General features: G+C 41.7%; 1 protein-coding gene across 1 annotated transcript in view; it reads right to left on the bottom strand.

The window, feature by feature from the left end:
* Positions 1-16,942, bottom strand: part of ARID2 (AT-rich interaction domain 2) — a 124,195-nt gene that overhangs the window by 67,402 nt on the left and 39,851 nt on the right. The window contains exons 4-7 of the mRNA XM_089674013.1: positions 5,219-5,352; positions 4,354-4,572; positions 2,728-2,795; positions 287-353 (exon numbers count right to left, since the gene is read on the bottom strand). Of these exons, the coding sequence (XP_089530139.1) occupies positions 287-353; positions 2,728-2,795; positions 4,354-4,572; positions 5,219-5,352 (488 nt within the window). The remainder of the gene's footprint in view (positions 1-286; positions 354-2,727; positions 2,796-4,353; positions 4,573-5,218; positions 5,353-16,942) is intronic.

The following is a 16,942-nucleotide window of genomic DNA, read 5'->3' as shown; positions in this document are numbered from 1 at the left end:
CATTTACTACACTATGAGAAGTTTATCTTTTTGATCCATGCTGCTATGGAATTGCAAAAAATTGAAAAGCGCATTAGACCTTTTAATTAAGGGGTCATGAATGGTCAGTGAGTGCAATATAGTGGTACACAGTGGTGGAGCACAAAGAGGATTGGAACAAAGCAATTTATTGAGCACTTGATCATTTTTGGCACACAAATTGGTGTAGGACTTTTATGGACTTATGCACCTTTCTCTATGGTTTCCATACATTGTTCCATACACATGAATGCATCAGACAGCCTACCTTGAGATCTACTTTTGTCATATATGAGGTCACGAACTTCATTGTCATCAACAATATCCTTCCAAAACTGAAACAAAAAAAAAAATATGGCACTTTAAAACTGAATTTTAGCCAAAAGAATTCTCTATACTTCAAGGAGAGCAGCCGTGCTGGAGAATGGCTTTTTTGACAAGAAGGTGAATGCAGTAAGTGCCTGTCACACAAATATGTTGCTAAAAATGTTTATTACTGTATACAAAATTCTAGAGAAACGTGTAAAGATAGTTAATCTATTAGGGCAACTATTTGCCCTTCACTCACAATTGCTGTACATATGGGTAATAGCCGATTAAATATACTATATCTTTAAGCCAAAAGCAGTAGATAGCTCAGCAGATGAAATTACCTTTTTACTGAGTAGCTTATATACAGCATAAATATACGTATATATATTTTTGTAAGTAAATATACATTTTTCGTGTGTGAGTGTGTGTGTTTTATACATCATAGTCTATCATTTTAATGCACTCTGATTTGAAGTACCTGCTTAATCCTGCCATCTGGATCTGCCAGGTACAATAAATCTGTGTTTTTAAAAAAGGCTATATGTGTGTGTTAAATGAATGTGTATATTATGTGAGCTTATGTGTGTGTATTTAACAGGCGGTGAGGAGGTGATATGTTGCCTCTTCACTGCCTGTTTTAACCCCCTAAATGCTGCCCCATTGTGCCGCCATCATTCCTGCATCATGCCAGCTGCAGCCGTGAAGCAAAGCATTGCATCATCTACGCATGTGTACAACTCTGGCCAGTGTCTCCGCAGATCAAAGGGGAGCAATTGGAGGTGGTGGTAGAAATGCAGCTCAACAATTTGGTTTTACTGACCCCCCAAATTCATGTGTGAATGAACCCCTTAGGCCTCATGTACACGGGACACTTCTGAACAATGGAAACTGACTGCTGGAAAACGTAGGTTAAAAAAACATCTGTTTAGCCACGTTTGCATAAGGTGTTTATGCACGTTTGCGTTTAGAAGCGTTTTTTTAAAGATAAGCACAGGAGAACCTGCCAAATGTCCAGAATGCACTGAAAAGTGGTAAATTATTAACTATTTCAGACTGTTTCAAAGAAATACAGAGAGTAGAAGCAGAGAGAGCAGTCTGCGTTGAGATTAGGTGCGAGTTGCTCATTAACATTTCTTTTGTTTCCAAGGGTGGGAAAGGTGTCTGGTGGAGGGAGTCATTAAGACCTCCTGGCAGGGGGTCTTCATGAGGAATTTGAGGTGTGAATGGTCATTTAAATATCTTTTGTTTCCAAGGGTGGAAGAGGTCTGAGGTGTGACTTGGTCATTACAATGTGTGACAAGCTTGGTAGGAACATCCTGTGTTCAGTGTTTTGTCCATCTGAGTACCCTGAAAACGCTTTGCATGCATTTTTCATGATGAAAAAAGGCTCTGGACAGCATCGGGAACTGGAAGAGTTAAAAAAAAATTTGCCGCGTTTACAAACGTTTTGCGTTTGAAACGGTGATAAAATCAACTGCTGGACGCAAGTTTTCTGCATTCAAAAAAACAACTGTAAACTCAAATGTCTGTAAACGACTCTAAACGAAGATGTGTACATGGACACATAGGAAAACATCAGGGTGACTTCAGGGGCTGCTGAAAAAAAACACTGAACAGCTCCTAAACGTTAGTTTATGAGCTGCAGTGTACATGAGCCCTAACACTGGTACCGTCACTGAAAACAGGTTAAGAAACATGGTTCTAAATGGTCCACACAAAGCACACAAGCTGATCTGTGTTAGTGTGTTCAGTTTTCATCCTTTGGCTGGCCATTCCAAAGTAAAGTCCACTGTGTAGATACACAGCATGCCTGTATTACGTAGTATGTTCAGCCAACATGCCCTCTGACCAGGCACAGCCTATTATTTCTTTTCTATGCAGGAATTCTGACTTGCTACTCCTCCGCTGTATAAACCTCTTTGGGAACTCCTCTGGGAAGGTGTCATTTCTTTGCTTTGTACATTAGAGCCTGACTCAACTTGCAGCCCTGTGTACTGATCCATTCTCAAGTCTTGGCAACATTACAGGATGGTCAATGGTTTATAGTGATTTATCTATGCATAACCAATAAACTCATGGGACCACACAGCAACATACCTGGGTTTTCAAGAGGGTTAGCTGCACTTTCCCATAGACCTCTATTATGTTTCACAATTTTGTGGTGTTTTCTGAAAGTGTACCAATACTGCAGGACATAATAGAAGTCAATGAGACAGTGCAGCTGACCCACATGAAACCTGCGGATACACTGTGCTGTACCCATGATGCGACCAAAGCGCAGTGTGGCAGTGTGAGAGCACCCTTGAAAGTTACAATTAGGATGTGTGCTGATACACATATATTTATCAGTTCTATTTTTTCAAAGTTTTTAAAGCACGTTTAGAATAAATACATTACCTGTACAAAATCCCTGTCTGTTTTTTCCTTCCATTCATCACCAAAAACCGCAGAAAAAGATCCCAGAGCTGTTAATTGCCAAAATTAAAACCATAAAAGAATGAAATAACAAAATTTTAAAAAATAAACACAACATTAAAACGTAAGCACATTAAATATATGGTTAATTAGCCTTTCTGATCCCCAACCTATATCTGCTAGTAATCCATATTCAAATAAAACAAGGAAGGGTTACAATAAAAATAACAGTTTAATTTTGTTTTTTACTATAAACATTTTAAATGAGATTCTAGGAACTAAGGGACCTTTTTTATGCTTTGTGAATAAGAGGAAAGTTGCCACAAATGGAAATTCAAAAACAAAAAGTATCTGATGAGGGGCTGCTGAAAGCTACATTAAAAAATAGCTAAATGCGAAATACCACAGAACAGGAGGGGAAGTTGGGAGACACTGCTGCCATCAAGTACCCTCTTTACAGATCTCTAAAGGTCCACGTTTTTTAGCTGAGGAACAGCTGGAGGGTAAATTGCAAGAAATTCATAAAACACAAATATCTATGGAGATGAAAACTGGCAGGTACTGGAGCCCTGAAAATACCAGAGCCAGAGGAGCCACTGCAAAGGCTCTTTTCTGTTTTTTTGGAACGTGTAACAGAGGAAAGGCAGCACCATAGTTAGTTGTATCTGCCTGGAAAATGCTTCCAGAAGCAGAGACAAAGTTATCTACACTGAAATAATACTGAAAGTTTCTTTCAGCTTCTCCGAAGAGGCTAGAGGCAGACCTGAATTGATTTTAGGACCCCAGTTCCTTTTTCTCTTTCAATAAAAGAATATAAATTTTAGATGCCTGAAATACCTGTGTGCTAGGATGACCTGCCTCTAACATTGAAGTAACAGAAGCAGATGCCATTCTTACAAAGGATCAGAAAAAGGAGTTCAGAATGAGATTTCCAGAGGCACCAGTTGCCTGATGCTCTACAGGTTCAACCACTCCAGCGAACATGTGGGTATTCGTACTCTAAAATTCACATGTTTTTAATGGAATAAAGGAAAGCAGTTGATTTTAGGTGAACTTTTACAAAAGTTAATTACCTCCATGTGCATGAAAAAACTTAAACACCTACATTTTAAATAGATAAGTTCTTCTTCACAGACCAGAGCTAGCTAACAGACCAGTGCTTCACTAAATCGCCTGAAAAAGAGCAGCTGTTTCTCACCAGGCACCATTACACCTAATAATTTCAGGCATCTTGCTGGCAGGCATTCCTTTAACTCTGTACTACTGCCACCTGGTGGCCCTTTAAGTGGGCTTTAATGCCTGAGAGGCAGAGCAGCTACTGTATCAGGTGACTGATTTGATGGCTCTCACAGTGATCACATGCTCTTTAGCCTGTCACACTGGCTCCCAATCAGGCCTTGACCAACAACTGTAGGTGATAGCATGGTCAGTGAGCACGCTCTCAGTACATAATCTCTTGCCGCTGTGGAAGCACACGTGCAACAGCTGGGTGTTAAAGGCCACCTTTCATGCCGCTATATATATATTATATATATATTACGCGGTCAACAAGAGGTTAAACAAAGTCAAAATAAACTCCACTAAGCCAAAACAGGCACTTGTACTTACTGTCATCAAATACACCAGCATTTGCAAGCAACAAGGTGATAATTTTTGGGTCCTTTTCAAGCTGCATTACATGCTTGCTTTCATTAGAGAGAAGTGTGCAAACATTAATTGCAAAGTCCACTTCATTAGGGAGTCCAGATAACAGTGAAAGCACCAGTTTGTTGTAATCATTTGGTGTGTTGAAGTCCATGGTAAGCCCATAACTTTGTCGTAAATAATCTGTAATGAAAAAAAATTTCATTAAAAAAAATGGAAAGAAAAAACACAATAACTGTTGTCATACAATCAGGTGACCATTAGAATGTAGCTTGTTATAGCTGCCTACGTCCCTTCTGGAAGATCCACTTTCTCTTTGTCCTGATGACCACTGCCATGGGGACTAACAGAGGGAAAAATTCAAACTTCACCAGAAAAAGTTGTCACCAGAAAAGGAATAGAGAGAAATCTTCTAACAGGGAAGAATTCTAATTTGCAATGACAATAGCAGTAAAATGCATCACTAATCAGACGTGTATGCTTTTGCAAACCACCAAGCTATAAAGCTGAAGATTTATTTTTTACTGTGTAAGCATACTGCTCATAGAACCACGGCACCACCTGCCTGGAGTTTGCATGTTCTCCCTGTGCCTGCATGGGTTTCCTCTGGGTACTCTGGTTTCCTCCCACACTCCAAAGACATGCCGGTAGGTGAATTGGCCCTAATATGTGTATGTATGAATGTAAGTTAGGGACCTTAGATTGTACACCCCTTGAGGGTTAGGGACTGATGTGAACGTACTATATATATATGTAAAGCTCTGCGTAAATTGACAGCGCTATATAAGTACCTGAAATAAATAAATAATAAATAGATCAGATTTTTCACCTGGTACAATATGCTGCTGGTAGTTGTAAGTACATGGTATTGCACCAATGGGGAGCTGCGGTTTTGGATTACCAGGTTGGACCTCATCATCGTCTTCTCCAAAATGATGAACCTTCTCATACTTTTCCAAATACCTATAACGAAACAGCATACAAAATGTTAAAATACGTCACTCAATCCTTATTATTAATAAGTGGATTATAAAAATGTTTTAAAAGTTTGTTTACGTTTAATGATCTTTTTAAAACACATTCCATATTTATTACAGCTTTCACTATACATTAAAATGCTGTCCTCCATTTTTTAAAATTATCCCTATTTTGAAACTGCTTCATTTGTGGGCTCCCTAGTATGCTCTCTTTTCCACTCGCAGAACACTGAACTCCTGAGCTACTGCTGTGCGAATGTGGACTGCATATGTGGGTTTAGGCAAGTTGAGTTCTCATAACCAAGTGCTTGTTTGTGAGGTGCTGGGGCCGTGCTTCCAATGGTCGGTATCTCCTACCATCCAGGTAGGACGAGAGGGGGAGCCCACAGAAGAAACAGTTTTGAAAGTAAGGCTCATTTACTATACAGTTAAATCTGCAATATAGATGGATTTTTTTTGTCACTAAAAGGTGAACACTGTAAGATTACAAAATATATTATACAGAAAAATAGTACAGCTGCTATTTGGATTGAATGTCAAAAATATACCACAAGGCCACTTTGCCTTTGTGTGGTTATCACAGCATACAAAGATCCCAGATATCAGGGTCTGCCCCTATACAGCCATGTATACAAGGGAGGAATACAGTTTGCATTCATAGTGAGATGAATGGTCACCCCAAGTCACAGCTCACACTATTGTGGTGCAGGAAACAACATGTGATTCGGACAGGAATTGCAACGCATTCCTGTTCAAATCACATGCGATTCTTTGCAGTGTGATTTGAGCCATTTTGTATGGGTTAAATTGCACCACAAATCACACTGCACCCTCATGAAAGGTGCAGGCATCTTTTTTTTTCTTTCCCCGTACTGGAATCAGATCGCATGGGTGTTCACACCCACGCAATCTGATTCAGCCAATTGCACTGCATCTTGCGAACCATTTTTGGAGTGTTAACGTAACAGGCACCAGCAGTGGTTCACATGAATGGAGTGCGATTGAGATGCAGTGAGGGAAATGCACAGGAATCGCTGCGAATTCCACACCGCATCAGTGTGAACCGACACTTAGTCTGTATGTTACTGTCTGCATGTTATATGAATAAAGCATATCCCCCTATGGTGTGTACTTGTCTCAATCCAGAGCATTATAGACAAGCCACGAGCAGTCCCGATTCTCCTCTTCTAGGGTCCAACACCAGTGCTCCTGGCTCTTCCCCTCTGCTGAGTGCCCCCAGAGAAAGCTGCTTGCTCTGGGGGTAATCGTGTGTGCTCGCTTCCAAGCCCCGTTGTGTGCGTCTATAAGAGACATACAGACCACGGCTTGGCACTACCCTCCATTTCCTCCTCACTGGGTGTGACTGACAGCAGCAGAAGCCCATAGCTCTCGCAGCTGTGTCTCAGCCAATGAGGAGGGTGAGACTATGGAGAGACCCTAGAGAGCCGTGGTAAGTATTGGGAGGGCTGGGGAGAGAGCTGCATACTGAATGTTTTGTACCTTCATGCATAGAATGCATGAAGGTAAAAAAACTTTTAGCCTTCACAACCACTTTAAGTTTAATTTCCCTCTGCTGCCTTGTTCCTCTGCTATCTTCAGGAGTCACTTCTGACAGGTTTTCCTGGCACCAAGAGAGAAAAAGGTAAAAAGAGGAGGGGGCTTTAAAACACAGCCTGTGATTGACGGCCTCAATGCCACTGTTTGCAGTGTGAGGGGGGGGGGGGGGGGCTTCACTCTAAAAAAGGGCTCAGGGTTCCTCTCACTGTGCTCTGCAGAGTGTAACTTCAGCTCCCCACCTCTGCTTTTCAGAACTGAGACTGTGAATATTCTGCACTTTCAAAGGATGTAGAGACCAAACTTTTGCAGATAATCTGGTAAAACTTAAGTAGGAGGATTTGTTTCATCTCTGTATATCATCTGAGGCCAGTCACTTCACTGTGTATATCAGTTTACAACTGCATTAAAGCAGGTTTCTTTAAAATCCTACATAAAATGAAAAATACATGGGAAATCTGAGAGAAAAAACTCTTTCAGTTTTCTTTTCATGATAATCACCATTGGCGAGTGTGTGTGAAAAAGTGTGAAAAACAAACATTTTTCTTAGTTTCTGTTATAAAATTTTGCAACTAAATTTTTCTTCATAAATTTAGGCCAACATGTATTCTGCTATATTTCTTTGTTAAAAATAACTAAAATTAGTGTATATTATTATCTGTAGGAACGTTATAGCGTCTACAGCCATGGTATATTTATGTGAAAATTGATCAATCCTGATGTACTGACTGCCTCAAGATCTCATTTCTTGAGGTCTTAAAATGCCAGGACAGTACAAATACCCCCAAATCACCCATTTTTGGAAAGTAGAAAGTTTGAAGTATTTAGTAAGAGGCATGGTGAGTATTTTGAAGTTGTAATTTTTGTCCATTTTTCGGAAAATGAAATAAAATGTGTTTTTGTGTTTTGTGTTTTGGAGGACCTTCAAATCTAGAATGGGGTGAGTGGCCCCCGTTGTGCGTTGTAAAAGTAGTAAAAAAAATATTATTTTCTGCCACAGCAGCAGAGGTTTGTCTGTCTTTATGAGGAAATTGGCAGGTTAGACATGAGGAGGGGGAGAGGCAGAGTTTGAAATTTTAGCTTGTAGCCTCTGAATGTCACATTCTGGAGGCCTAGGTGTCTAAAATGTCCTGGCAATGAGTGGTTTTAAAGCAGTAAATTGCTCTATGGATAGGAGAGAGGATGGAGTTGAGAGCCACCTCTGAAACAGTTAAAGAGGACTCTCAGGAGTGTTGTGGCTTAGACAAGGGATAATGATCTGTGTTCTTGAGCATCAAGTCTTTTAGAAGGTACAGGGCAGAGCAGATGGGCTCTGGACTTGTAGGGCACTCTGTGGCTAACACACTGCACCAAGGGTGCCTAGGAGATTATCTAACACAGTCCATGGGCATATTACAGGCCGACCCTGCTTTTTCTTCACAGCGGAGTCAGGGGAGGGCCTCCAAGACTATGCCAAAAATGAGCAGATCTGGAAAGCTGCAAAATGTGCTCAGTGGCTCTGCATCATCTGCAGTATCTTGCTAGTAGAAAAAAAAATGTTTGATAAAAGCTATAAAAACATTTCTTTGCTTTTATTTTTAATTTTTTTTTTTTTTTAGAGCAGACAAAAGACATCTTTTCTCCTAAGGACACTTGCACTGCTGGCAGGGGGAGAAGTTATGCTGGGCTGGCTTTCAGCAATGTTTGTGCCGAATCTCCTGTAGACAGCTACCTAACCCTATGCTTCTAAATACCTATGTCCCTTAACGGACATTTAAAAAAAAATTTTTTTTCAACTTGTGCATTTTCTTTTTAATGCAACACTGAAAAAAAAAATTTCAATATTATTGGTATTATTGGATTGGATGCTGCCTGGTCAACAATTTTCCACCTGGCTCCTTCAATATTTCTTTTGTATTTCAGACAGGAGGGTACCAACAGGACCACCAAAAAAGCAAATTCACAGTGTATGGCCATCTACAGACAGAGAGAGGTGAAACAAACAGATATGTACACACCCATGTCTTGATTACAAGAATATCAAGCATGTCAAATTTTGCACAAATTTTAAAACATAGTCAAAACACAGACTTTTAAATCAAAAGTGCCTCTTTCTAAAAAAAAAAAAAAAAAAAAAAATTATGAATATTCTTTATATAAGAAAAATAACTTTGTTGAAGACTATTTAGGATGATAAATGTTGTGGAGCTCCACCCTGCTTTAATAGCAGGCAAAACAAAAGATGATCTGAGAGTCGTTTTATTAGGCATGACTTACTTAAACACACTGAACTGTTTAGAAATATATTGGTTATGAACATTGCGTTTCTTTTTCTCTATGCGATTAATCTGCTATTCTATAAATAAAGGGAAACTATTACTTTCCTGCAACACTTTTATATTTGGTGCTGCTTTCAGCAGGGTGAATATGGAATCTGTAGAAATAGTCAAAGTGAAAACATTTATTTTATAGAGTGATTCTTAAGAGTATTTTAATCACTAAACTGCGCCAATTGATGCTTTTAAATATTCAATATTACATCCAAATCAGCTGCCACTTTAAATACTATGTAAAACTTATTCCAAAAAATACCACTCCTAATATTGGTGATAATTAGCGCCGCATTATATGTGTCACATTAATTCCTTTTGATGGTCTCTATGTGCAAACTCATTTACACAAATATTATGTGACATATATAACATAAAAATAAACACATTATATATGATATAATAGTGCCCACAAAACACTGTAAAATATAAGTCCAGTGTAATTAATAATGAATTCCAAAAAAAGTCCAAAAAAATCTTCCACAATGTAAATCCTCTGTGTTGCCTAGTGTAGAAATAAATAAACCACGTGCTGTGCCTTTCATACACCCCCTCTTTGGTGTGCACTCACCAGAACATAGCCTTTAATGAGCCTTATTGCATAAATTCCAGAAATCAGGATCATCAGAACACAGCCTTTTTTTCCACTTTATACAGACTCCAAATTGTTAAGAGCGGGAGGTTCCTCCAATAATCACCCATGATAAGAATGGTAGCAAGGATCATAATATATATTCCTCTCCATAGTTACATAGAAAGAGGAAGAAATTCACTATAATCGTGTATTACCAAAGGTAAACAACTTTAATAAGCCAAAATATTGCACTTACAACATTCCAAAAATAGTTAAGCCTTATTTAAAATAGCCTTTCAGTGAGACAGATATCGCAGGTGCTCTCACCACCTCCGGATCTGCCAGACAGAACGCCGTCTCGTCACTTCCGGTTGCGTATCTGCGTCACTACCGGTCTGCCGCACCGTCACACCCTGACATGTTTTGTCATACCTGACTTAATCATAGGGATCTTTGGAAAAAATGAAAAGCATTGGCTTCTCAACACTTGTAATCATCTTAACCAGGATTATTTATTAAATTTATTTTTTTTTCAGAATAGTAATCTGATATTAGGTCCGTTTTAGTCACTATTACTACAACTTTCCTGCAATCTTTCAGCCTTTTACATTTGTTGCTGCTTTTAGCTGAGAAGTATTTAGGACTGCAATCACACTTGAGAGTGATGTGGAAATTAAAAAAAAAAACTTGTCCAAGGACTAAATTGCAATGGAAAATATGAAGGGTTGCTGTTTATTAGGCAACAGTGCATTTAAAAATGAAAGGGGCTTTATGGAGACTTAAACTTTTAATGTTTTTTATTCGTTGCTAGAAAATTTCTAAGAATCCCCACACATTTTGTATTTTTTCAAAGCAGAGGCCCTAGAGATTACATTTGAGAAAAAAAAATTACACTTTTTTTTTTACTTTGAATGCAAAAAAAAACACAATATGTAAGTCGATTTTCTGAGAAAGATGATGTTAGGCCGAGTAAAGAAATACCAAACATGTCACGCTTTAAAAATTTACAGGGGCGTTCTGGTACTAGAATTACTGTCCATGATCTGAGGTTTGTGTTGATACCTTGCATGAGTGGGACTGCCGTGTGCGTGAGCACAGGGGATTGGGGGATGCTTTAAAAAAAAACAAAAAACATTTTTTATTTTTTACACTGCTTTAATTTTTTTTTAAATCACTTTTAGTGCTGTCACAAGGAATGTACACATCCCTTTTGACAGCAATAGGCAGTGAGAGATACTCTTTATGGAGAGATCTGGGATTAACCGCCTCCCGCCCGCCATATAAGGTAATGACGAGTGCAAGGCAGTTCTCTCGTTCTGGGAGGACGTCATATGGCGTCCTCCCATTCTAGGCACGCAGCGCGTCAATCTGTGGCGCGCTGTGTCCCTCGGACACAGCGGATCACCGATCAATGGAAAGAGCCGAAGATGTTGGCTCGGTCATGTGATCAGCTGTGTCCAATCACAGCTGATTGCATGTAAATAGGGAAATGCCGATCATCGGCATTTCTCTCCTCACGAGCTGTCACGCTGACATCTCTAGAGGAGAGCCGGTAATCGGCATTCCTCAGAGGGAACATGTGCACTGATGATCAGTGTAGCCCCAGCAGTGTCACCTGTCAGTGTCCATCAGTGCCAGCTGTCAGTGCCCATCAATGCCACCTGCCAGTGCCCATCAGTGCCTCATCAATGCCACATATCAGTGCCCATCTGAGTTGCCTTTCAGTGCCACCTATCAGTGCCGCCAGTCAATGCCATATATGAGTGCTGCCTTTCAGTGCCCATCAGTGATGCCTGTCAATGCCCATCAGTGCCACCTACCAGTGCCTCCTCATCAGTGCCACCTATCAGTGTCCATCAGTGCAGCCTATCAGTGCCCATCACTGCAGCCTCAGCGCACATCAGTGAAGGAGAAAAGTCACTTATTTACAAAATTTTATAACAAAAACTAAGAAAAAAGTTTTGTTTTTGTTTTTTTTAAATTTCTGTGGTTTTTGGTGTGTTTAGCAAAAAATAAAAAACCCAGAGGTGCTTAAATGCCGCCAAAAGAAAGCGCCGTTTCAAAAAACTGATAAAAATTTCATATGGGTCGCATGCCCGCGCAATTGTCATTCAAAGTGTGACAGCGCTGAAAGCTGAAAGGTGTAGCTAGAACCTTCAGGGCCCCATTGCAGGAAACCATGTAGGGCCCCTGGAGTCCTTTTCATTGATCCCAGGACCCTGCCCACTGATCCCAAGGCCCTTTATTATGCTCCCGGAGCAGGCCACTTTCCAGTCACCTTGGGGCCCTCCGAAGGTGGCAGAACCCCAGGGCACGGTCGCAAGTGTGACCTTTGAGACCCCGGAAGTTCTGCCACTTGGTTAATCAAGTCCAGTTACCAGGGATCTTCTAGCAATGAAAGCTTAATGATTTCACTACTAACCGATTCCTAATGGAAATGCATATTTCCACCGGGGATCTGCTAGCAATGAAATGGTTAATCACACACTTCCAACACAGATCTGAAAGGGTTAATCATGCACTTCCAACTGGGATCCCATCTGCAATGCAAAGAAAGGGTTAACCATGTCCACTCACCATCTTCTAGCAATGAAAGTGCTAGCATGTGCTTCCTAATCGCTCTCTCTCCACTCAGTAGCTGCTACACAGGCCAGCCACACCCCCCTCCTCGAGTCCCGCCCAATCACTGCGAGCCTCGTAGCAGGCTCCACCTCGGGGATGGGGATGAGTAGGACACTGGGGAGCCGCGTGATCTCTGCTGAGGGAGGAGGTACCGATCTGTCCCTAGCATGCTCTGCAGCGGTTTCTGCCACTGCCGCCTCCGTTATCAGCTGGCGGAAGCACCGGTTAGTCGATGGGGACAGCCTCTAAACTCTTGCCCGCAGCAGGGCTAAATGTGGGGGAAAAAAAAAAAAAACAATTCTTGCCCGGAACTGTATGTCCCGGGCATCAGGCGATAGGAGTTCAACATCATTGCTTGAGCGGAGGACATTTTGTTGTTTTACAGGCTTTTTTAAGCTTTTATAGAGGACTGTTTGCAAGTGCCTAAGGATTTTTTTTTTTTTTATCCAACAGAAAGCTAGTTACTAGGAGAAAAAAAAATGTGATTTTGACGTATTCTCACTGAAGTCTATTGGGGCAAAAACATATTTGAAGCTTGTAGCTCATGTGCCTTTTTTTGAAAACCATGAGATTTTTTTTTTTGTCAAATAACTGTTTATTCAGAAAAAAATATTCTAATTTTACAAGAAATCAAGTAACATTCCATATCATAAAATCGTGTAGAATGTTACAATATTATCCAGCTAAATTCCAGGGAGAAAAAAAACAGGCATGAGAAACAGTGGAAAATTCAAATGTACCCGCGAGGAGAGGTACAGAAAACACATGATCGTATCAGTAATAATATAGTAACCACGATCACTAATAGGTGAGGCACAACAAAAACATAAGAAAAAGCTAAGCTGCTGTCAGAAATGGACAACTCATTAGCATAGTACAACCAGCTAGTAAAACATATGGTAGAAAAGTAGAAAAAAAGAGAAACCCCAGGAGGAAAGGACCTGCATTGAGAGTACCTTGGGAGGGTCCATTTCCCAGACCCAGTTCCCGAAAGCGCCCAAAAATAAACAAGCAGGGTTAAGGAAGGTAGGAATATCTAACTCACTGAGAAACTAGTGCCCAGACGTTGTCAGAATCGCTTTAGGCCCTCCAGCAAGTCCAAGTAGTATGGGTTGACTCAGGATCTGTGCCATCTTCCACCACCAGAGTTTCCATTGCCATTATGTCATTGAGTATCTGGGCCCACTTGGGAATATGAGGATGGACTGTGGACTTCCAATGCCTAGAGATGGTGACACAGGCGGCCAGCAGGCAATGCTGCAAGATTCCCTTCTTGATACTAGAGAAGGACCCAGGGATCACTGACAGGAGGGCAATTTCAGGAGATTACCTAAAAGTAAGCAGAGTAGGCAATAGTCTGATAAATTGGGGTAAAGAGTTCCAGAGGATGGGGGAAGCTCTGGAGATGAGAACTGGAGGAGGAGACAAGGGAGCTAGAGAGCAGGAGGTCGTGAAAGAAGCGGAGAGTATGGTTTGGGTGATATTTGGAGACAAGATTCGTGAAGCTTAAATGTTGGATATATACTTTGCATTATAAGAAATAAGGGATTTTTGACAAAAGGCAGAGAAAACAAAGATATTTTGAATGTTGAGTGTTTTAAAGCTTGAAATTCGAAAATTCTCATTTATGAATCGGGCCTTATAAACACGATAGAATGTTATCATTTGTATGAATAGCCATCATAGTGTTTTTTTTTTTTGATTCTGTATGTGCTACAGTTTTAACAATCAGGATGCATTAACCAAGGCCTCAAAATTTCCACTCACCTGCTTGCATTTGGGGAGTGGAAATAATGTGGGGGCGACTGTGATCCAGGCAGGGCTGCCATCAGGGGGAGCTGGAGAAGGATGCAAAGTCTGTGTGTGCATCTTCTCCCCAGACACCATGACTGACCGCCCAACCCAGCAGCAGCTCTCTCTGCTCTATCCCACCTCACAGGATATAGAGGCAACAGCGGGAGGCATCGGCTCCTGCTGCTGTCAATCAAATCCTTTGATGAGGTAGCAGGAGGCCAAGCCGAGTCAAGCTGTCTGTGTCTACAGGCATAGGCAGCACAGCTCGGGATCAAGCCCGCAGGTGTGGCACAATAGGAAGAGACTTCCTAAGGTGGCATACCAAAAAGGAGGAGGAGCCAGAAGTGCCAGTGGGGGACCGTAAAGAGGATGAGTATGACAGGCTCGTTATCTTGAAGAAAAAAAAAAAAAAGCACCCTTTACAATAATATTAAAGTACAATTAAAATTTATATAATTCCAAAACCTTTTTTTTTCCCCCAGTTTAAAATAGAGTGCACAAGGAATAGAACTCCTGTCACACTTTTCTGCTATGCAGGGCTCCATTATGGAGGAGTTATCTTGAGGGAAAAAAAAATCTACAATAGGAACACAAATATAACTCTTTTAGGGTTCTAGCCGTCCCCTACTGTACTTTAAAAGAAGAATTTTATTTTAGTTTGTTGGAAAGTTCCCCTTACTTCCTGACTGGTAAAACGCTCTCAGGAGGGGGGCGTGGCCTAGACAAAGATGGAGTAGGATGCGTGGGTGCTGAGCTCCGTTCCCGACACGATATCCTGAGCGTTTTTTGTTGCTTTAGTACTCTCTTGAACTTACCTGGAGCCTTGTACTCATTTCATATAATGTCTCCCCCTCGTAAGGCTGCCTCTGCTACACCCTCTTTAGACAAGTTTCGGAGACAAGAACGGGGCCATCCGGAGGAAGATGGCGCCCCACCTGCCTCGGACGGCAAAAGTGCTTGAGGCTATATCCTTGTGCCAGGCAACACTAATGACAAAAATAGAGGAGGTGAAGTTAGATATATCTCTGATACGCCAAGACATGCACAAACTCTGCGACCGGGTCACTGAGACTGAGGCCAGTATCAGTCAAGCGGAGGACACTCTCCCCACACTTTACAGCACACTTCTGAGGCCGCAGAGAGTCAGCTGCAACAGGTAGCCCAGGAACAGGACGACCTGGAGAACCAGTCCCGATGATATAACCCCCGCTTTATTGGCCTCCCGGAGGGCACAGAGAGCAGGGACCCGGCCATGTTCTTGGAAAATCTGCTCATTATTACTTTTGTCAGGGAGGCCTTCTCGTTCACCTTGGTAGTAGAACGGGTGCATCGCATGCCAGCCTGCCAGCCCCCAGAGGGAGCGCCTCCTCGAACCTTCACTGCACAACTTAATTTTAGGGACTGAGACACTGTACTACGGCTGAATAGAGAGAGAGGCAACATCCCCTACCACAATATGAGAATATCGGTGTTCCCTGACATCTCGGCTGAGATTCAAAGGCAACAGTCCCGCTTCATGGATGGCAAACGGCGCCTTCAGGGGAAACATTAAGGTTTGTCCTTATGTTTGTTATAGTCTGCATTTATCAGAACTGTTGGTACATTGTAATATGTCATGCATTTTCACTATTTATACCTCTCTATGCTGAGGATGTTCCTCAAAATGTTTCAGCCATGGGGGTTCTGCTACCGGCCACCGGTGGATCAATGCTACACAAAACCTCATGCCTCCGGTGAAGTTTCTTACATTAAAATGTCCACGAGATCCGTGATAAACTCAAGCAATCAACCATATTCAACTCCTTAAAGTTCACCGGGCAGACATAGTAGTGCTAGTCGAAACGCATGTCACAGGCCAGCTTCAACTGGCTTTAAAGTGCCTATGGATAGGCTGGGCCTACCATGCAATGCACACTCAGTATTCAAGTGGAGTGTCTGTGATGGTGACTAAAACAGTGCAATTTGAATTGATGTCACGTAACAGTGACCCCCTCGTCAGATAAATTTTCATGCATGTAACGTTGTATGGTCATCCCTATTTATTCCTGGCTTGTTATATTCCACCCCCCTACAACTTTGCAGTGATCAGTGAGGGTTTTCTCTTCGTGGCTCAACACCCAACGGTACCTGCTATATGGCTCGGTGACTTCAATATGGTTTTGAATCCTACTCTGGACCGACTACACTCCACGACAGACCCCCCTGCCTTGACGACGACAAGCCTTAGCCGTTTGTTCACTGATTTTGCTCTGACAGACACCTGGCAATATAGATACCCCCACACATAGGCGGTCTCTTGTTTTTTGGCGACTCATTCCACCATGTTTCGTATATAGATCTCATACTGGTGTTCTCAATTTTTCTATCTCTATTGGAAGACGCAGGTTTCCACTCAAGAATATTATCGGACCACGCCTCTTGCTGGGCCACTCTTCGTTTAGCCCCACAAGCACACCCAATCTCATGGCAGTTGCGCCCCTTTTGGCGATCTGCTCTAACAGACCATGAGGACGTCCAACGGGAATAGCAATACTATTTTAATGCCAATCGCAACATGGCATCGGTGGGATCAGTATGGGAGTTGCACCGTATGGTGCTATCAACACGCATAAATAGACTGATAGCCTCTTCTAACCTCGCTCTGCGACAGGCCACCAACCGTCTGACTTCCTTGACTAATACTTTCCATGCTGACCCCTGCCCTTCAAACTCTGCTGAGTTAC

This window comes from Staurois parvus, unplaced genomic scaffold (assembly GCF_062004578.1).
Source record: "Staurois parvus isolate SC_StPar_1 unplaced genomic scaffold, SC_StPar_1.0 ptg000147l, whole genome shotgun sequence".
Lineage (NCBI taxonomy): Eukaryota > Metazoa > Chordata > Amphibia > Anura > Ranidae > Staurois > Staurois parvus.
Note: the sequence above shows the minus strand (reverse complement) of the source record. Positions and strands in the feature narration are given on the sequence as shown.